Source organism: Corythoichthys intestinalis, chromosome 2 (genome assembly GCF_030265065.1).
Source record: "Corythoichthys intestinalis isolate RoL2023-P3 chromosome 2, ASM3026506v1, whole genome shotgun sequence".
Lineage (NCBI taxonomy): Eukaryota > Metazoa > Chordata > Actinopteri > Syngnathiformes > Syngnathidae > Corythoichthys > Corythoichthys intestinalis.
In genome coordinates, this window is record NC_080396.1 from 5171492 (window position 1) to 5194849 (window position 23358).

Here is a 23358-nt window from a genome sequence, read left to right on the forward strand (position 1 = left end):
CATAAGACTGCCATAAGACCATCATAATTATGACCTGACTAGAATTACAGCTATTGATTATTTTAGTAGTCGATGAATCGATGAACTAGTTTGTCGAATAATCGAGTAATCGGATAAGGAACATGAAAAATTAAAATACCTGAGCTTAGCCTCAAACAGTATAAAAAATAATTAAATAAGGATATATGTACAACAAAAGAACAATTGGCTAACTTACATAGCAAAAATCCGCTAGCTTAAATGCTATAACACGCAAACTTTTTTTTTTTTTTTTAACGATACTCTTAACAAATGGTTCGGACACATATTCCCACAAAAACGGCTAAATATACCCATGAATTAAATTACGAATGCATTAAAAAAAACATTAGCTCAAACAAAAACTTAGCTTATGTTGGTCTTAACATGGAGCAGCTGGATTCAGCCATGTGAAATGAGGCAGACTATAGGGCAGTGTATCCACTCAAATCAATAAAACTGAATGTAAACACTTTCAAAATAAACCATTACAACGCCACAATAATTAAACGAATACTCGAAGCAGCAAAATTTAATTTGAATCTTTTTTTCCTCATCGAATACTCGAGTTTATCGATTAATCGTTGCAGCACTAGACCTGACACTATCATGGGCATTAATGAATACTTATGACAGATGTCATTAAGCGTCATCTGGCAAATTATGTCACTAACTCCATTTATGTCCAGCTGGGATCTTTTACATCTATTCAAAAGGGAGATAATTTGCCGGATAACACTAAATGGCATCTGTTATAAGCATTCATTAACGCTCATGACAGTGTCATGCCATAATTATGATTGTCTAATGACAGTGTTATGGCGCCACTGTCAAATAAAGTGTTACCAAATACCATACCTATCAATCAGTGAAAAAACTGGAACAGTAACTGAAGAAACAGCACAGAACATCAATTCTGATTGATATTTACATCTGTAGCGCTGCAATGCATGCTAGGAGGCATGTTGGACAACAACCGTGTTGACAGCAGAGGTTGACTGTCTCCCCCAAGGGAGCAGTGATGGCCAAATGAAGCTTCTTGAAGCAATAAATGGTGTTTCATTTGGTCTTATGACAGTCTTATGATGCCGCAGTCAAGTAAAGTGTTATCGGTTAATATATTTTGGTGTAAATATCCCATAACACAGTGAGGGCAGCTAAGGTTTATTCTCCGGTGCAGCTTATCTTTGGTCAAAGGTTGTTTTCGTGTCCAATTTGGTGGGTGACGGCTTATAGTCAGGTGCGCCTTATAGTCTGAAATAGGGCTGCAGCTACCGATTATTTTAGTAGTCGATTAATTGATGAGCTAGTTAGTTCGAATAATCGAGTAATCGGATAAGGAACATAAAAAAATTAAAATACCTGAGCTGAGCCTCAAACGGTATAAAAAAAGATAATAAATAAAGATCTAAGTATAACAAAAGAACAAGTGGCTAACTTACATAGCAAAAGTCCGCTAGCTTAAATGCTAAAAAATGCTAACTTTTTTTTTTTTTTAATGCTCTTAACAAATGGTTCAGGCAATATACCTATAAACTAAATTACAAATGCAATAAAAACATTAGCTCAAACAAAAACTTAACTTTCGTTGGTCTTAACAGGGATCAGCTGGATTCAGCCATGTGAAATGAGGCAGACCAGAGGGCAGTGGATCCACCCTAATCAATAGAACAAAATGCAAACACTTTCAAAATAAACCTTTATAATACCACTTTAATTAAACGAATACTCGAAGCAACAAAATTTAATTCGAATATTTTTTTCGAATCGAATACTCGAGTTCGATTAATCGTTGCAGCACTAGTCTGAAAATTGCGGGACCTGATTTTAGCCTTAAATGGTATAAAATAAATAGCTAAATGCGAATCAAAGGACAACAAAAGAACAATTAGCTAACTTGTATGGCAAAAGTCTGCTAGCTTAAATGCTATAAAATGCTAAAGTTTTTTAATTTTTATTTTTAACATTGATCTTAAAGCAACACTAGGCAACTTTCCAACCTTTATAAAATATTTTCATATTTGTGATGGTATGTCGACTGACAACTAGTTGAATGACACAGCTTTTATATCTTGAAGGGGTCTGTATCGCTTTCACTGGCACTAATTAAATCAACAGGAAGTGACCTTGAAATAAAAATAATAATAAAATTTCGTTCGAAGCGCCTTTCAAAACAAGAACACTGAACAACAGATAGATTGAAATGAACAAACACAGATTAAAAGCGGGATAGAAGTAACAAAAAATTAAGAGGTCAAGATCTGAGAATAGAATAGAAATTTAATAAAATAGAAAGCCTTTATTGTCATTGTACAGAGTATGAAATTTAAAGCTTCACCTAACTGCGCCCCACATAAAACAAAAGCAAATGTACAAGATAGCAAATATTAAAAAACACAGGTTACAGTGTACACAAATTGGGAATAAAGTGAATAAATAACTAGCAGTATAATAATATAACAGTGTATATAACTGTGTGGATATGATAATTTACAGTACTCAGACTAAGAGGAAGATGGCTGACTTGATATCATAGTTGATTGATGTAACTCAATCATGTAAATGTGCAAATAATATTGCATATGCAGTACCCAGATTGAGGCATATGTCTGAGAACTAAGTCAGATACATGTGACAATGTTGTGGCATTAGCAGTGCGATGACAGTGACAAGGTGGGTAAGAAAGATCGAAGATGTGTTTCAGTCTGGATTTGGAGAAAAGTGAGAAATATGTTATGGTAAATGGAAAATACTTATATAGCACATTTATCTACATTGTTACAATGCCCAAAGCGCTTTACATTAGCACACATTTACCCTGCAGTTTCTGGAGGGATTTATTTTTGGTTCTGATGAACATTCATACTAAAATGTTAAACCCAGATCCCAGCCATTAATGGGATTTACAGCTGTATGAAAATGTATCTGAACCTTTTGGAATTTCTCACATTTTTGCATAAATCACCATCAAATGTGATCTTGGTCAAAATCACACAGATGAAAAAACAGTGTCCGCTCTGACTAAAACCACCCACACATTTATAGGTTTTCATATTTTAATTAGGATAGTATGCAAACAATGACAGAAGGGGGAAAAACAACTAAGTGAACCATCACATTTAATGTTTTGTATCCTTTTGGTTTTGTATCCTACAAATCAACAATCCTTGATCGCAGGTCTTCAGACAGCTCTTTTGACTGAGCCATGATGAACATCAAACAATGCTTCTCATCAAGACAATTTTTACCAGGTGTGTGTTTTATAGTGGGCAGGTCAGCTTTAAAGCACTCATCAGTGATTAGGCACACACCCAACTTCAGTTGTTTGTTAAAAATGGTTTCAATTGATCTTTAAGACTCCTTAGGCAGATGGTTCACTTACTTATCTATCCCCTTCAGTCATTGTTTGCATGCTGTCTTCATTAAAATATGAAAACATAAATGTTTGGGTGGTTTTAGTTCAAGCATCTCTGTTTTTTGATCTGTGTGATTTTGAAAAGAAGAAGAGGAAGCAACTGCTATCTAAAAAAAAATGTTGCTCGTTTAATGTTCGCAAAAAGGCACTTGGACACTCCACAGAAATTTTGGCAAAATATTTTGTGGACACTTTTGAGAGTTTGTAAAGATGTACCCCACATACTGTGGTATGAAAAAGTATGAACCTTTTGGAATTTCTCATATTTCTGCATAAAATCACCATCAAATGTAATCTGTTCTTTGTCAAAATCACACAGATGAAAAAAACAGTGTCTGCTTTAACTAAAACTATCCAAACAATTATAGGTTTTCATATTTTAATGAGGACAGCATGCAAAAAATGACAGAAGGGGGAAAAAGGCTAAGTTAGCCCTGTGCCTAATGAGACTTAAAGAGCAATTGAAACCAAATTTTACCAAACAATTTAAGTCAGGTGTGTGCCCAATCACTGATGAGTGGTTTAAAGCTGTCCTGCCCATTATAAAACACACACCTGGTAAGAAATATCTTGATGAGAAGCATTGTCTGATGTGCATCATGGCTCAGTCAAAAGAGCTGTATGAAGACCTGCGATCGAGGATTGTTGATGTGTGTAAAGCTGGGAAAGGATACAAAACCATCTCTAAAAGTCTGGATGTTCATCAATCGACAGTCAGTGAACTTGTCTAGTAATGGAGAGAGAGTTTTGCACTGTTGCTTCTCTCCTAAGGAGTGGCCGTCCACCAAAGATGACGTCAGTTCAGTGCAGAATATAATATTCATTCATTCATTCATTTTCCATGCCGCTTATTCCTCACGAGGGTCGCGGAAGAATATAATATATAATATATAATATAATATAGGTTAAAAAAAAACCTAGAGTGTCTGCTAAAGACTTACAGAAATCACTGGCACAGTCCAATACCTATGTGCACACATCAACAACATGTAAAACTATGGCCAAGAATGGTGTTCATTGGAGGACTCCACGAAGGAAGCCACTGCTGACTAGAAAAAACATTGTTCCTCGTTTAATGTTAGCAAAAAGGCTTGGACACGCCACATAAGTTTCGGCAAAATTTTTGTGGACTGATGAAACCGAAGTTGAATTGTTTGGTAGGAACACACAACGTCATGTGTGGAGGAAAAATGGAACAGCTCACGAACATCAACACCTCATCCCCACAGTAAAGCTTGGTTTGCGATGATTTGTGGCTGTTTTGCTCCCTCAGGGCCTGGACAACTTGCAATCAGTAATGGAAGAATGAATTCAAAAGTTTCGCAGGAAAACCTGAGGCCGTCTGTTAGACAGTTTAAGCTAAAAAGGGGATGGATGCTGCAACAAGACAATGATCGAAAACAAAGAAGTAAATCAACTTCAGAATGGTTTCAGAAGAACAAAATGCACGTTCTGGAGTGGCCAGCTCAAAGTCCAGACTTGAACCCCATTGAGATCTGTGGCATGAGTGATTCATCCCAGACATATAACTGAACTACAGCAGTTTTGTAGAGAAGAATGGGCCAAGATTAGTCCTAATTGTTGTGCCACACTGATCTGCAGCTACAGGAAGCGTCTGGTTGAAGTTATTGCTGCCAAAGGGGGACGGGGCACAAAATATTAAATATGTGGATTCACTTACTCCCCCCACCCCCAGCCTCCCTCTGTCATTGTTTGCATACTATCCTCATTAAAATATGAAAACTAGGGCTGTCAAACGATTAAAATTTTTAATCGAGTTAATTACAGCTAAAAAATTAATTAATCGCAATTAATCGCAATTCAAACCATCATAAAATATGCCATATTTTTCTGTAAATTATATATATATATTCTGTAAAATAAATTGTTGGAATGGAAAGATAAGACACAAGATGGATATATACATTCAACATACGGTACATAAGGACTGTAGTGGGCATTTCACTCTACTGTCATTTAAATCTGTCTATGCTGTCCTCACTCCGAAGCGTCTACTTTTTCCAAAGCTAGACAGCTAGTGAACGACGCCTTAATAATCAGACTTTTTCCTTTTTCATCTGATTTATAAATAAAATGGCCTCAAACCATTGTCCTATTTAGACCGTCGTAAAACTACAAAAAAAAAGTACACAAGCATTGCATTAGCAACAACGTTAGCTTAGCACGCTATACAGGTTCACTAAACATAAACAAAAAGCGTCTCATACAAAAAATATAACATTTCGCTTACTAACATAATACGTACATTCTTTACAACAACCATACTTACAGACAAATCTTGTCCAAGGATCATATAAGCACAACATTACAACGTAAGCGTCAGCCCGAGACGTCGTGCAGCCATATTGAACTGGCAAGAAAACAATAAACCATGTCGCAAAGCGACCACAAGAGTTCGCTGTTAGACAGCTCAAAAAGCCTTGCTGTAAAACTTACCAAAAGGCAGAATACTGTCTGAGCAGGACATGTGCGTTAATAGACCCTACTCACCTACGTCACAAAATGACGTGTCGCTGTATCCATATTGTCCGTATTTTTTAGACCTATTCTCATTGTTTTCAATTAGTGGTGCAAGTTATAGAGCAATTCATGGAAGCCCCGGTGTTATCTGACGCTGTAAAACTCATTGGATGCGTTGCATAAAAGGCGTTATGTGGAAAAGCTTCAGTTTATCCATTCGCCAGATCCATATTTGATGCCTAAATCAATGTTTTTCGACCCACTGTCTTCGCCGTCTTTGCCTCACATCTGCTACCCTGATATTTACAACTATCTTGTCCACACAAAATCAGCCTATTCTCACGAAAGTTTGAAAAACTTTAAGAGCTTGGAGGCTTATAAATACTTCGTTGCTGGTTGGGTGAAACAGGTCCTCGTCCACGAAAATTCGGCAGGAATCTATCTTGTGCTCGGGAAGGTGAGTTATGAAATTTTCAATTCAAAATCTTTTGTTGTTGCTAACATCCACTGTCAAGGCTAATGTATTTCATGTCATTTGTCAATGGAGCTAGGGCTTTTAATGTTTATATGGTTTAGCAATAGCACTCTCACTACATACATATATAATATGTAATAAATATGAAGTGCGATAGCACTACTCCAGATTGTCCCTAGTTGAATTTATTTTTTGGCTTTTGACCTCAATAGTGAAATTGTAAATTAATTGTATGACAACTGTCTTATTATCCCCTTATAATTATATATTTTCAGGTAGTTCACTCACAACGTCTGAGTGTATGCTGTCGGCGATTAGCCTAGCAATGATCTTAATTGTGGTTGTCAGCCCAAAACCCTTTAAATATATATTAAATGCATCTTACCAGATATAAAATGACTACTACATAATCTGTGGTAGTCGTTTGGAGCCCAGTTTTCTCATCGAATTGCAGCAGTCAATCTCGCTCTCCTCTCCGGGTCTCTCGGAATACGGTAAAACTTCAAGTCTCTCCGTCTATCTTCTGTTTTTGCAACCGACCGCCACCCACGACTTCACCATTTTGATTATTAATGTTAACGAGCAGAAAAACACGCCATAATAGGAGGAATTTACGAAGCGCAAATGCATTAACATGACGAGTATACGGACAACATGGCGCGGGGCGTGGCTGTGACATCACGTGAGTAGGGTCTATTGCGTCAAATATTTTAACTTGATTAATTTAAAAAATTGATTACCGCCCGTTAACGCAATCATTTTGACAGCTCTAATGAAAACCTATAAATGTTTGGGTGGTTTTAGTAAAAGCAGACAACTGTTTTATGATCTGTGTGATTTTGATCAGATCACATTTGATGGTGATTTATGCAGAAATGTGAGAAAGGTTCAGATACTTTTTCATACCACTGTATATACAAGTATAGATCGATGATTAGCTTAGGTTGTAGTCAACGACGAATATTTGGGGCAGCACTAGTCCCAAGTTGCACGTGGACCTCCCTCTCCCTCACTGGTGAACATTTGCTGACGACGAGCCGATGGCCGATATCAAAGTTGTGCTGTCTCTTCAGAGGGAGGAGAGAGAAAGAGTAAAATATCAGTGGTTCACCATTGAAGAGGTTAGTTAACCATCAACCTGAGACACCCCCCCTTAGCAGCACGAGGGAGGAAGGCCGGCTTCAGTCTCCTGTCAGGTCCCCATCATGTCTGGGTGGAGCCCAAAAGAGGGAGGGGGTGACGAGATGAAGAAGGAGCAGGGCGACGGGGGCGGAGGGGGTGTCACATTAGCTCCCTGGATGAGTCTTTCTTCCCGTCGTACTGTCAGGTAGTTAAGCCAATCGCTCGGGCAGACATGGACATGGCAGACTACAGCGAGGCCTTGGACCCGGCGTACACAACGCTGGAGTTTGAAAACATGCACGTGCTAGCCATGGGCGCAGGTGAGCCGCATGGACCTTCTTCTTCTGTTAGATGCTCTGTTACTCGACACTGTGAGGATCCTGACTTTGAACAAGTTCCCTTTTCAATCAGTAGACCTTTTACCAGTAAATCCAAGCTTCGTTTATGATGCCCTGTTAACCACCCTGTTAAACTATTCTTTCTACTCCTTTGTTTTACTGTGACAGCTTTGTTACAAAGAAATAGTCAACATTTTCACGCTTATTATTTCTTTCCGTTCAGTACTTCGTGACAGATTTTTGAAAAACCTAACTTGCCGATCCTGTTTTTTTTCACGGGCAACAATAAGCACACTAACTATTCCAATCAATCTTGTAAAATATTGAAGGTTACTTGTTTTGTTTTTTTTAACTACCGTATTTTTCGGACTATAAGTCGCACCCGAGTATAAGTCGCGTCAGCCAAAGAATGCACAATGAACAGGGGGGGACATAAGTCACACTGGCGTACAAGTCGCATTTTGGGGAGATTATTTTATTTAGTAGAATTTTCTTTAAATTTATCAGAAACCAAGAATAAACATAATACGTTAAAGGAATACTGGTAAAATAGAAAACAATAATCTGTTATCATAACATATTAACAATATTTCAGATAACTATAGCTATTCTGTCTTTGGTAGTTTTGAAAGCAGGATTTTACGCTTTCCTAGAGCACCCTCTTGTGGTCGCTTGGCGTTTTTAGTCAAATCCAAGATGGCTGTAAAAGTGCAACTTCTGTCGTGATGTTGATTTTTATTATTGCCTTGAGCAAGTTTTGTCAGTCAGTATTGTTTGTTTCAAGTAAATTGCGTATTTTATTGTCGTACGAAATATTGTATTTTTTTGTATTAGACACTTGCAGATTTATTTTGAGCGTAACTCGACAACAAGTGCGACTTATAGTCCAGAAAATACGGCACACATGCAGTGCTTCTCTAAAATATGATTAAAAAGTTCAAAACTTTTCTTTACAAATGACTCATTTCCTTCACCAAAAATGAAAACAAAGCAGTATACCGGTAGTCCACTGGATACGACGTACTTGATTTACGCGATTTTGACTGGAGTCCAGTCTCCAGTCTTTTTTTTTTTAGTGACACAAACAGTACCTAATTATATCTCACACTTATTTTTTACTTTACTTTGTTAACATGACTTGTTCTGTCCTCACTAAACATAAAGTTGTTCATCTTGACAGACAGCAAACAAAGCTGGGCTTTTTAATGCATTTTACTTCCTTCACGTTTGACAATTTGTCAAGCTGTAGCACACATATGTACACGTCTGTTCAAAACGACACGCATTTTAACAATCATAGACTTGATATAAAACGATTGGTGTTCAGACGTCCATTTAATCTGATTAATATGTAAATTTAGTTGATGAAATTAGGCTAATTTGCTAAACAAACATCCACTAGTTCAGATGCTAGCAATGCTCACGTATTTACAATTCTCATAGCAAATCACTCACAAGTAACTCCACAGACTGCAGCTCTAAACTTGTATACACAAACATACATTAGCTGAAGCAACTTACAGCCTTATGTGAGCTAGAGATGGGCGATACCAGTGTTTTTGGATTCGATCTGATACCAAGTAATACCAAGGCCAAATATTGCGATCCCAATCCGATATCTATACCGGATGTACATATTATATATATATATATATATATATATATATATATATATTAGGGGTGTCAAACGATTAAAATTTTTAATCGAGTTAATTACAGCTTAAAAATTAATTAATCGCAATTAATCGCAATTCAAACCATCTATAAAATATGCCATATTTTTCTGTAAATTATTGTTGGAATGGAAGGATAAGACACAAGATGGATATATACATTCAACATATGGTACATAAGGACTGTATTTGTTTATTATAACAATAAATCAACAAGATGGCATTAACATTAACATTCTGTTAAAGCGATCCATGGATAGAAAGACTTGTAGTTCTTAAAAGAAATATGTTAGTACAAGTTATAGAAATTTTATATTAAAACCCCTCTTAACGTTTTCGTTTTAATAAAATTTGTAAAATTTTCGATCAAAAAATAATACTCGAGTTAATCGATTAATCGTTGCAGCACTAACTGACTATTTTGAAAGCTGGAAAAAGGCTTCGAAACACAAGTTAACAATTTATTCTGAGTCGACGGCAGTCATACAGCACAGAGGGACCTAGGCGAGGATCCAAGGTCAACATATCACAAGTCAACAAAAGGTTCCCGAGAAAAAAATGACAATGCTTGGTTAAATATTCAGTCATTTGAAGGCTCTCGTGGGATGGGCTGTGGGCAGAAAGAAGGGTGTGTTTGCTATTTGGGGATTGGACAGGAGGATTCGGGCAACGAGAGTTGTGGATTTTGCCGCCTCGGCGTCAAAGGGGCTCTTGGAGTCTTGTCATTCGTCATATCAGTTGGATATCGGCGTTCTCTGGTGTTCCTTGTATTGGGACAGGGCGTCCCGCCATTTGTTCTAGACTGTCCGGGAGAATTGATTGCGAGAGTGGGTAGTGCAGACGTGGGCTTGTAGATGTCAGCGTTAATGTGCATGACGCACACGTTGGGCTTCCGAGATAAAAGGGCGTCATGTATCTCTTATCCCCTATATTCTGCTTGTTTTCCTTAAACTATGGTATAAGTGCTATTTATTTTATATTGGGTGTGTTAGAGTAATATAAACAGTCAAAGCAGTAAATACGAGAAACTATACTATTCCCTGATTGATTATAATAAGTAGAGGAGTGCGAAATTTCCGATTCTTAGATTATTCGCGATTTGGCCGTGGAAGATTCGAGAACAATTCACAAACATCCAAATTCCAATTATTGAAATATGTCAAGTAAAGCGGAAGTAAAACACACTCAGCGCGCCGCGCGGTCTTCGGGACGCAATGAGGAACGGAGCGAGAGTAGCTGAACATCATGCTTGTCATTACCCGGCCCCTCGGGTAATGCCAATGCTCAACTCACGGCTCTAGCTCAACTCATGCCGTGAGATAAAAAAACAATAACATACCTGACTGCTGCCGACAGCTGCTACAAAGTACGTCCACATAATGGTACGGTAGATATCATATTTATATAGGACTAGATGCCTTATAGACTCGGTGGTATTAGCAGCACATGTACAGAAAGCTAGATGCGGGCGTTAGTAAACGGCTGCCATCTTAAAGCAGTAGACTTCCATGCAAGGCTGTTGTAGCAACCTTCCAAGCGAACCTAATTAACTTTTTATCTAAAATACTCCTAAATCGGTAAAATATTGAGTTGAATCTATCTTTAAAATAGTCTTAAAACTTTCAAATGTCAAAAGTAGACAAAAGGGAAATTATAGAATAACGGGAGCAATTTTAACAACTTTAGCGGTTGTAGTGCTATTACAATTAATCGATAAACTCGAGTATAGAGCTGTCCCGACTAGTCGACATAGTCGACGTCATCGATGACGTAAATCCGTCAACGAGCACAACATCTCGTCGACGGTTAATGAAGGGTTAAAAAAATATATGCGCGGAAAGTTCAGAATGTCAGATGCTCTGTATGCAAGCGGGGAAAGCGGCACAAAGCCAAAAAAGCGCACCAGAGTGTCCAAAACATTGACTTATTTCAAAGAAACAAAGGAGGGTACACTCTTCTGTCCTGTCTCTTCAATGCCAAGCTTGGCTGCACGTCGGCCGTGAATAAACACCTCAAGCGCCGTCACCCAGTTTGCAATTTAAAAAAAAATTTTTTTTTAATTTTTTGTACACCAGAGGGTGCTGTCGCCTTACTAAATAATAATGTTTCATTGACAATGGGCCTATAAGTGCTATTAGTATTGTTCTTAATGCTAACTGAAAGGTTTATTTCATGTTATGGTTTATTTTATGGTATAGAAAATTATATAAGGTTAAAAGGTCATAAATATATACAGTATATACAGTGATTTCACTCAAGGGAGTGATTGTCAATGATAAGGTAATAAATTAAGGTAAAGGCAATTCATATAGGCAATTCATTGATATATAAATAAGGTTTAAAAGGAAAAAGGTGAAAAGTTTTTGTTAATTTCTAATTGTGTTGTTTTATTTGTGTGCACCGTAGCTCTTACAGTGTGATTACATCAAGGATGGAATAAAAGTTGTAAACCATCAGTTTAAGAGACCATCTTTTTAATCGGGATGCTACACTAGTTAATTCTATCAGCATTTGAACTCATTGTTTATTTGTGATTTATTATTGTTATTTATGTGTTTATTTGTACTTTAATACATAATTTAAGTGTTCCAATATGTTTTTTGTGAATTGATAAGCGTCAACAAAAATTTCATTGCTAAATTAGTAAACAAAAAAACAAACAAATTTTTTTTTAAAAAATCATTAGATTAGTCGACTAATCGTAAAAATAGTCGGCTGACTAATCGGGAGAAAATTAGTCGTTTGGGACAGCCCTACTCGAGTATTCGATTGGAAAAAAATATTCGAATTAAAGTTTGTTGCTTCAAGTATTCGAAAGTGTTTGCATTTAGTTTTATTGATTAGGACGGATACACTGCCCTCTGGTCTGCCTCTTTTCACATGGCTGAATCCAACTGCTCCCTGTTAAGACCAATGTAAGCTAGGTTTTTGTTTGAGCTAATGTTTTTTAATGCATTCATAATTTAGGTTATAGGTATATTTAGTCGTTTTTTTTGTGGGAATAAATGTCTGAACCATTTGTTAAGAGGATTGTAAAAAAAAAAACTTTAGCATTTTATAGCATTTAAGCTAGCGGACATTTTCTATGCAATTTAGCCAATTGTTTTGTTGTACATAGATCCTCACAAAAAAAAAATCATACCTTTTGAGGCTCAGCTCATGTATTTTAATTGTTCATGTTCCTTATCCGATTACTCGATTATTCGAACTAAATAGTCCATCGATTAATCGACTACTAAAATATTCGATAGCTGCAGCCCTAAATGGTTGATTCACAACATTAATTGAATGTAGTTAAAAGCTGCTGATACAGAATGGGGATTTGAGTATATTATTTGTTCTGAACTGTTAACTTGATACTGAAATAGTCGTTTATTTAAGCCTGCGAGTTTGTTTTTTGTTTTTAACAGTTTTTGTAACTAATGTACAAAACATTAAAAGCAGCTAATAGCGGGGTTGTCATCAATAATCGATTTGTAATCGAATTGTAGCCTCTGAATCGTAATCGTAATCGAATCATTAGGTGCCCAAAGATTCCCACCTCTAATAATAAGTTTGTTAGAATAATGCAAACAGTTAGACAGTGCGTATGAGGAAAAGGTACTCTCTCCTTCAGTAACCTTTCAGTTTTGGTCGATTTAGGCAACACCGGTGGACAAAAGCAGTACTGTTTTGCTTTAAGGAAGACTATGTTTCCCACGAGGACCAGTGCACAACCGCACAGAGTTGTAAAATCATCGATCAATTTTAAATCAATCTCCCGGTCGCCTGCAGATGGATTAAGCAACATTTCTGTTTCCAGCGGCTGTGTGAAGGATGAATAGTAATAAATTAATCCAGTTGTAGTCCAGTTGTGGCTAAACAATAGCTTAGTGTGGCAAAACCCCACCCGAACTCATCAGCGCTGATGAGTTTGGTTGGAGGCGTCACGTAGGGCTGGGCGATATGGCCTTAAAGAGCATACGACATGAGAAAAAAAATTCTTAAATAGCATTATTATGTGAATTAGAATCATGTTTTGAGACGATTCGACTATATACAACAATTTAGCAAAGCGCAGATGACGAGAAATTAGTCTTTTAATCTGCCGGTTAGCCACGCCTACCATTATAGGGCTCTAGCGTCCCCAACAGGTGGATGACGTCAGCGGGAGACTGGGCTCATCGGTTTTACTATTCAGCCCATTGAGGGGGAATTATTCAGAACGAGGAAAACGCGACGAAGAGATCCGCAAAATGTCATTGTTTCAGTCTCTCTACTCCAATATTTTTACAGGATATTCTTTTTATCCAAGTATTTTCCTCAATTGCTAAATAAATGGCATGCTCATGACAAATAACAGTCTTGTGCTAAATGGAATATGAAATAATAAAAATGCACTTATTCAGGACGACATGGCAAAATTACTCGGTAATGGTCAAAACTATCGACTTCACCTTTACTGTCGCACCTCCCGAACGATATTTTATGACACCTAAATCGGACATATGTCTTTTCCCTTCCCCGGCTTCGGAGAACGTAAACAAACCAAGAGGCGTGACAGCTAGCCGACATGCTAATCCGAACCGAGTGATGTTTCAAAGTCTTCGAAGCGGAAAATCACACATAACTAGCCCGGATTATTTGACATGACGACTGGGTTGTTGGTTTTCAATGCGGATCGGCAAACCGCCCGGCGGAGAGCAATTTACAGTTCGTTCCCCGGAGGAGGGCGGCTGCAGTTGTTGTGCAGCTAACGTGCAGCTAATGTGCACGAGGAGAGCTTTTTACATGCCTATCAATGATCAAACGTAAGTAGTCCTTTATTTAAAGAAAGTTTGTAGTGTTTACTTTGTAATCGCTGTATTAATATTTGACATAATACAAAACAAGATGTTTACTCACTTCCTCGTAAGTCCAATAGTAGGGCTTGTTTTGGCCAATATCCACAGTGAATGGGAATCTTTTGAAACTCCAAAAAGGCGCACACGCCTCTCCCTCATAAAGCAAGATTTTTCTGCAGCCCTTACGCTGGCGTGATGCGAAAAATAAACGTATTAATCCCCAAAATCATCTGAATCCTTAGTCGTCATAGTGAAGAGGACGCCTTCACCCGTACACGTCACAGCGCCCTCCTTCTCAATGCCAGACCGAAGCCGGAAGTCAGTCATTTTCATTGCGCGGGATTCAAAAAACGAAATAAATATAGCGATCGCTTCCACACACATCCAAGCGGCCCATATCATTCAGAGGCATAAAATACCACGTGTATTATGAAATAAACATGCTTTTTCGTGTCACAGGCACTTTAAGCACGTATCACGGTAAATTGAGCAGATTTACCTCGATAACGATAAATGACGATAAATTCGCCCAAGCGGACAGTTATATAGTTTGAAAATCTGAATGAATGCATGAAATACAGATTAACCGTTTCTTGTTGATTTATTTACCGGATTTCAATTTAATGTATTTAAAAATTGTACATGCAGTCTAAACATTAAGTATACAAAAAATTATTGTGAACAATAAGAATTCAAGTATGAACATTTATAACAGCTTGTATGGCTTGAACAATGTACATTGTCAAAATCAATATGCCTGTGCAAACATGTCATTGTAACCCAAATGACTTACAGCTTGAACAGTACACTTCAAAAAGACAACTTATTGTTAATGGCTGCTGTGACATAATTACTCAACACAAGTGTTTACCTAAAGGTTTCAGGGTTTTTTTTTTTCCCAGTGCATTTTTTAAAACATGCAAGCACACATGAACCCCCACACAGACACACACACATTAAAGCTTCATTGAGCTAATGCAGTGCTTCTCAATTATTTTCTGCTACGCCCCCCCAAGCAAGACGTAAATGTTTCGCGCCCCCCCAAACTCTCTGCCGCCACTGTAAATAGTATTATTTGTCTATAAAATTACTATTATAAATACGCATCTGCCTAATATTGTGTCCTTTTTTTCTAATAAAGAAAAAAAGTAACATAGATCAACTTATAATAAAGTATAACTTTATTAACATTGTTTTGTTTGTAACAGAGAAGACTTGAACGTGCATCAATTTGCCTGAATTAAAAAAAAAAAAATTCACATTCAAACTGTAAAAATACACTCAAGGTACATTTTTGACCATTTGATACAGAAAAATAAAATGTAATAAAATCAGTAAATAATAACAAATTCAAATAGATTAGAAACATTCACTCATGAGGACAATATGCCAAAAAATTTGACCGAAAAAACAAAAATGAATAAAGGAAAAAACGAGTGTCCTTGGACAGAAGGACAGTTTTTATTTTTGCTGCTCACACTCAGTATTACCTCCTTTGCAATGGTGTGGAGTCATTTTGCAATGAGCATGCTAACAATGCTCACTGGTTTACTGATATAACACTGACAAAGCAGGACGATTGTTGGCAATATTCGGCACGTTTTCGCTGAAAAACAATCAAGCGGCTTATCAATGAGATTGGGGTCGAATGTCTTTAAGTGGCGTCTTAATTGATTTGGCTTCTGGCGGTCCGCTATAATTATTTTTAGACACAGTAAACAGTCTTTCCTCATCACCCACAGTATTAAAAGTCAAAGCTAAAAGGCAAACGGCACGAACAAAGCGTATTCTCGGCGGCCGAGGTAGAACCGTAGGTGAGGGCGGTCGTCGTGACGATCCCAAGCCGAAAATGGCACTTATCGGGCGGCGGCGTGAGAACCGGACAAGACAGTGGGTCGCTGCGTGAGTGAGTCCGGTCGGAAAACGTCTTTCGAAAACGGCGGCGGCACACTGCTCTTCATATTTGTTTTCTGTGTGATGAGTGCTCTTCCTTAGTTCAAAAATACTGCACACACTCTGAAAATGAGAGCGCCACTGCCACCCACTGAGTGGATGCGCAAGTACACTTTATTCCAGTACGGCAGAAAAAAAAAAAAAAAGCATGTTCCCCGAGGTCACACGCGCCCCCCCTGGCATCGCTCTGCGCCCCCCCAGGGGGGCGCGCCCCACTATTTGAGAAGTACTGATTTATAGCTTTAACCGCTAGCGTTAGCCACTAGCGTTAGCCTGTGGCTTGCTTACCAGCAGAAAGCATTGAAAGCATCCTCTTTGGAAATCGTGAGAACAAGGGAGGACAGCGGGTGAAAGCCCGTCTGGATGCCGCCAAGAGTCTATTTAATGTCGGGTGAAAGTTTGGCGGACCTCCCTGAAGCCACACTCCATCACGTTTACTTGTAGCGTTAGCCGCTAGCGTTAGCCTACCAAGCTCTTGTTTGTTTGGCTTCCTGATAACCACGTGACTCCATACGTAAGCACACTGTCTGCTTTCTTAAAGGGGAATGAACATAGCCAAACAACACAGAGTCAAAGCGGGATGAAAAGATTTTCTTGTTTTATTGAATTAGCGAATTTACCGTCATGGTCAAAATTACGTCGGTCATCGTGAAGAATTTCGGTAAGGTAAATTTTCTGTTTACAGCCCTGCTCTAGCGTCACGTCAGCGAGTGAAAGCCAGGCCAATGTTTATTCTGTATATCCTGGTAGCCTCTATTTTTTTCCTCCTTAGACAAAACGTTTTGTATCTTTTGTTACTCTGCCTTCTTTGCAGAATTCGTGCAAAAGTTCGCATCGACTTCTGTTATTATAATGAATGGGGAAAGGGGGAAGTGACATATGCTGTAAAGCAGTCAGCACATTTGTAGTTTATTATCACAAATGTTATGAAAATATTTGATAAACGTTGAAAAGTTACCTAGTGTTGCTTTAATGCTGAAAAAAAAAAAATCTATGTAATAAATAATAATAAACTGAAATTGATTAACAACATTAACTCATGAGGACAATATACCAAACAATTTGACAGACTAAACAGATTTAATAGAATAAAAAAAACAGTGTTTTTGGACTAAGGGAAAGTTTTTTTGCTCTAATAAGTATCAACTTCTTTGCTAAGGTTATTTTGAACTGAGCAACTTGGTATGCCACCTTATATGATGCTAACAGTGCTCGCTAGTTTACTGATGTAACACTGGCAAAGCGGGACAATTGTTGGCAATATTCGGCACATTTTTGCTGATAAAAAAATCAAGCTGCTTATAAATGTGATTGAGGTCTAATGTCTTTAAGAGATGTCTTAATTGATTTGGCTTCCTGCTGTCCGCTGCAAAAATTTTGAGACGCAGTAAACAGACTGGTATTTCCTCGTCCTGTATGAAAAGTCAAAGCTAAAAGCTAAATGCTACATACGCGTCATCCTTTTTCATTGTTTTAGCTCTTCAAATATTAAAAAAATATCTTCCAAAATACTACGCCCACTCTGAAAATGAGAACACCACTACCACTCAGTCACAGAGTGGATGTGCAATTACACTTTATTCTCATATGGTGAAAAAGTACAGTGGTATGAAAAAGTAACTGAACCTTTTGGAATTTCTCACATTTCTGCATTAAATCACAATCAAATGTGAGCTGATCTTTGTCAAAATCACACAGATATAAAAACAGTGTCTGCTTTAACTAAAACCACCCAAACATTTATAGGTTTTCATATTTTAATGAGGATAGCATGCAAACAATGATAGAAGGGGGGAAAATAAGTAAGTGAACCCTCTGCCTAAGGAGACTTAAAGAGTAATTGAAACCAATTTCTACCAAACAAACCAAGTCAGGTGTGTGCTCAATCACCCATGAGTGGTTTAAAGCTACCCTGCCCACTATAAAACACACACCTGGTAAGAATTGTCTTGATGAGAAGCATTGTCTGATGTGCATCATGGCTCGGTCAAAAGAGCTGTCTGAAGACCTGCGATCAAGGATTGTTGATTTGTATAAAGTTGGGAAAGGATGCAAAACATTCTCTAAAAGTCTGGATGTTCATCAATCGACAGTCAGAGAAGTTGTCTACAAATGGAGAGATTTTGGCACTGTTGCTTCTCTCCCAAGGAGTGGCCGTCCACCAAAGATGATGCTAAGAGTTCAGCGCAGAATACTCAGAGAGGTAGAAAAGAACCCTAGAGTGTCTGCTAAAGACATACAGAAATCACTGGCAAAGTCCAATATCTCTATGCACACATCAACTATATGAAGAATGGTGTTAATGGGAGGACTCCACGAAGGAAGCCACCGCTGTCTAAAAAAACCCATTGTTGTTCGTTTAATGTTCGCAAAAAGGCACTTGGACACGTCACAGAAGTTTTGGCAAAATATTTTGTGGACTGATGAAACCAAAGTGGAATTGTTTGGGAGTAACACACAATTTCATGTGTGGAGGAAAAATGGAACAGCTCACCGACATCAACACCTCATCCCTACCATGAAGCATGGTGGAGGGAGCATCATGATTTGGGGCTGTTTTGCTGCCTCAGGGCCTGGACAATTTGCAATCATGAATGGAAGAATGAATTCAAAGGTTTAACAGGATTTTTGGGAAGAAAACCTGTGGCCTGTCCGTCAGACAGTTGAAGCTAAAAAGAGGATGGATGCTGCGACAAGACAATGAGCCAAAACACAGAAGTAAATCAACTTCAGAGTGGTGTCAGAAGAAAAAAAAATACACATTCTGGAGTTGCCAAATCTAAGTCCAGACTTGAACCCAATTGAGATGCTGTGGCATGAGTGATTCATGCCAGACATCCCAGGAACCTGACTGCATTACAGCAGTTTTGTAGAGAAGAATGGGCCAAGATTAGCCCTGATCGATGTGCCAGACTGATCTGCAGCTACAGGAACCGTCTGGTTGAAGTTATTGCTGCCAAAGGGGGGGGGGCACAAAACATTAAATGTGATGGTTCACTTACTTGTTTTTCCCCCTTCTGTCATTGTTTGCATACTATCTTCATTAAAATATGAAAACCTATAAATGTGTGGGTGGTTTTAGTCAGAGCAGACACTGTTTTTTCATCTGTGTGATTTTGACAAAGATCAGATCACATTTGATGATCATTTTATGCAAAAATGTGAAAAATTCCAAAAGGTTCAGATAATTTTTCATACCGCTGTAAATCCCATTAATGACTGGGATCTGGGTTTAACATTTTAGTATAAATGTTCATCAGAACCAAAAATAAATCCCTCCCGAAAGTTTCAGAAGTACAAAATACACATTCTGGAGTGGCCAAGCCAAAGTCCAGACTTGAACCCCATTAAGATGCTGTAGCATGACCTAAAGACAGCGATTCATGCCAGACATCCCAGGAATCTGACTGAACTTCAGCAGTTTTGTAGAGAACAATGGGCCAAGATTCGTCCTGATCGTTGTGACAGACTGATCTGCAGGTACAGGAAGTGTCTGGTTGAAGTTACTGCTGCCAGGGGTGGGGGGTGGGGGTGGGGGGGCACAAAATATTAAATGTGATGGTTCACTTACTTATTTTTCCCCACTTCTGTCATTGTTTGGATACTATCCTCATTAAAATATGAAAACTTATAAATGTTTAGGTGGTTTTAGTTAAAGCAGACACTGTTTTTTCATTTGTGTGATTTTGACAAAGATCAGATCACATTTGATGGTCATTTTATGCAGTAATGTGACATTTTCATACCACTGTATGTTCCCCAAGGTCACATGCACCATCCCACTGGGGGTAGTGGAAGGGGGTGGCACTATTTGAGAACTACTGTCTTAGAAATACTTTTTTCTCAAAATGTTACCCCATTAAATGTAATACGTTACTTACCCACCTCTAGACTTTATTCTCTTATACATTGCGACTTTTCTCTTATAGTATCACAATGTAGGTCTTTTTAAATTGCGGATAAAGACCCACTTTTTTTAGACTCTCCTTTTCTTCAGACTAGGGTAGCCTGGTTATTTTTCTTAAGGGTTTCAATGTTTTCCAGATTTTATCTGTTTTATTTGCTGTTTTGACTTTTAGCAAGATACATTGTTTTTGCTTTTTGTCAATGCCATTGTACAATACTTTCCTGCATTTTATTTATCAATACCTATATTTTTTGTTGTTGTAAATCACTTTGAAGACATTTTGTCAAGGGCTATAAATAAATACGATTTGATTTATAACTTCAGTTGAAGTTGTTCTGTATTTTTACAGTATGTTTATTTTATTTGGAAAACTGAGGGTGTTACATTTATCATTATTAAAGCATCTAGTGGGGCATCACAATACAATTAGAGGTGTGCATCGGCACTGCCCTCACGATTCGATTCGATTACGATTCGGAGGGCCACGATTCGTTCGATTCAATTCAGAGTGTCACGATTCGATTCGGTCCGATTCGGCGATGCATTAAAGCCTGGGATGCATTAAAATTCTAAAGCAAAGCATATTTTTCATGAATCACGAGGCAACACAAGCGGTCAGACATTAAACAACTTTTTATTGGCTCTTGTGTCACTCCTGGTTGAAGTCAAATGAAAATACTTTCAGATATATATATTTAAAATAAAACATCACAGCATTTAATTAGTGCTTTGAATGAGACCAGGGCTTTCTTTTTTTTTTAACACACTAGCAGCCTTTCACACAGTGCAACATCAGTAATAACAGTCACTATATTTTAGTTCTAATGACCCATCAATAAAAATATTCAAGTAAATATTAAAGAAAATGACAAAGAAAATATTGTAGTGCAGCAGCATCTTTATCGCAATATCAATCCAGGGATCAGTTCAGTTGCAAACAAAACATCAACTAAATTGCAATGTAGAACAAAAGTAAAATGTAGGCCTAGCCCACTATATATGTGCAATAGAGGTTAGATCGGGCCTAAAACATCCAGCCCGACCCGACACGGCCCGCTGGTATTGAAGCCCGACCCGGCCCGAGCCCGATCAATTAACTAGATTTGTAGGCCCAGCCCGAAAAACCCGAAATTTTTTAAAAAATTTGTTGGCGTGACGCGGGAAAAAAAAAACCGCAGCAGCAGCAATTTATTTTCATTTCTTCGAGTTGGCAGAAAAAAATGCAAGTTTTCTTAATGTTTAAATAGTCTACATATTTTTGTGATCATTATAAAAGTATTTACACAACTAAATAACGCTGGGAAAGTTTAATATTAAAAAAAAAACAAAAAAAACTTGGGTTTTGCAGACACACAGAGGAGAAGATTCAAAAGCATCACATTTCTGTTGCCTTTGTTTGCATAAATAAAAGTGTCTTTCGTAAAGAATTCTCAGTTGGCAGGAAAAAAAACCGCAAGTTTTCTTAATGTTCAAATAGTCTACATATTTTTATGATCATTATAAAAGCATTTACACAACCAAATAATGCCGGGAAAGTTTAATATTAAAAAAAAAAAGCACAAAAAAAAACATGCGGTTTTGCAGACACACAGAGGAAAAGATTCAAAAGGATCACATTTCTGTTGCCTTTGTGTGCATAAATAAAAGTGTCTTTCGGAACGAATTCTCCGTTGGCAGAAAAAACCGCAAGTTTTCTTAATGTTTAAATAGTCTACATATTTTATGATCATTATAAAAGCATTTACACTATGAAATAACGCTGTGAAAGTTTAATGTAAAAAAAAAAAAAATGCGGGCCACAGCGTTCATGTGCGTGCACAAGCAAATGCACAATACAGAGAGCCTGCTCTCAGTTTTATCCCATTTCTTTTTTTGTATAATTTATTAGTCTGACGCGGCGGCCCGACCTGACCCGACCCGAATGTGAATGCTTAACATTTTCGGCCCGACCCCCAAAATGTTAATCGGGTTCGGGCATAAGATCTAACCTCCAAGAGATAGGACATAACATAACAATGGCTGAAGCGGAGAAAGAGGGAGCGGGAAAGATTCTTGATGCACCTAAGACATTGAAAGCTGACATCTGGAGACATTTTGGCTTCTATGAGGTTAGTGGGAAACTTGACCAGAGTTATGCGGTGTGTAAAAAAATGAAACATGAGAATAATAATACAAATGGGGAAACCAAATCCGTTGCATCACCGGAATTGCGCAGGGAAGATTTTTGAAAGTACTTATATATTTTAAAATGCGCTGAATCGATTCGGCTTGTTGCCCGCATCGAATCGAATCGTCCATGCCCCGCATCGGGATGCATCGCCGCATCGATTATTGTTGCAAAAACACGTGAAGTGCACGACCACATATATCAGGATCAGATTTTTGGAGTTGGACATTATCGGTTAAAATGTCCTTATTGGACGACTCTAGTTCAGACTGTAAGGATGCTCAGATTCAATTAGAACACTCATATTCCTCTTCTCTAAAAAAAAAAACAGAAAATAAAAAAAACAGCTTTCTTTCATCTTTATTCTTACGTACAGCGATCAGAATTGAACCTAGACGTCAGATTTCAAAGTTTCCATTCATGGTTAAGAAATTTACTGCAATTTCGCCTCCCATTGCACAAAGCTATTATGTGTTTCCTCAGACTCCTCGCCGGCTGAGAGCGCCAACATGAGCGGCGGCGGGCACCTGACGGCGGGCAGCCTGTGCGCCATCTGCGGGGACAGAGCCACGGGCAAGCACTACGGGGCGTCCAGCTGTGACGGCTGCAAAGGCTTCTTTCGCCGAAGCGTCCGCAAAAATCACATGTACTCCTGCAGGTAGGATTTGCTTAGAATGCTATCCGATAGGGCTTCCACAATTCATCGGCAACTGAAACTAACTCAAATTAATGTACCGTATATACTGGCGTACAAGGCGCAATATTTTCTACCAAAAATTTGGCCCAAAAATTCAGGTGAGACCTATATGCCAGATATGCTGACCCTTGCCCAATTTAGACCGTCGTAAAACTGAAAAAGCACACAACTTCAGGGTCGCACTGGTTGAGTGGCCATGGAGTCATTGAAAGACTGACCCACTTCATGGACGGTGTTGGAAGCCATCCAGCCAGCAACACAAGTACACTACCTGTATCTTGATGAAAAA

At 38.1% G+C, this 23358-nt stretch overlaps 1 protein-coding gene across 2 annotated transcripts in view; it reads left to right on the forward strand.

Moving 5' to 3' along the window:
- The window catches only part of LOC130906581 (hepatocyte nuclear factor 4-alpha), a 99967-nt gene that overhangs the window by 33981 nt on the left and 42628 nt on the right, over nt 1–23358 (forward strand). Inside the window, exons 1-2 of one of the 2 annotated variants that reach the window (XM_057821054.1) lie at nt 7678–7831; nt 22856–23030. In XM_057821054.1, the coding sequence (XP_057677037.1) occupies nt 7744–7831; nt 22856–23030 (263 nt within the window). In that variant the 5' untranslated portion in view covers nt 7678–7743. Of the gene's footprint in view, nt 1–7677; nt 7832–22855; nt 23031–23358 lie in introns of those variants that run through there. The other variant, XM_057821064.1, reaches the window with a different exon arrangement.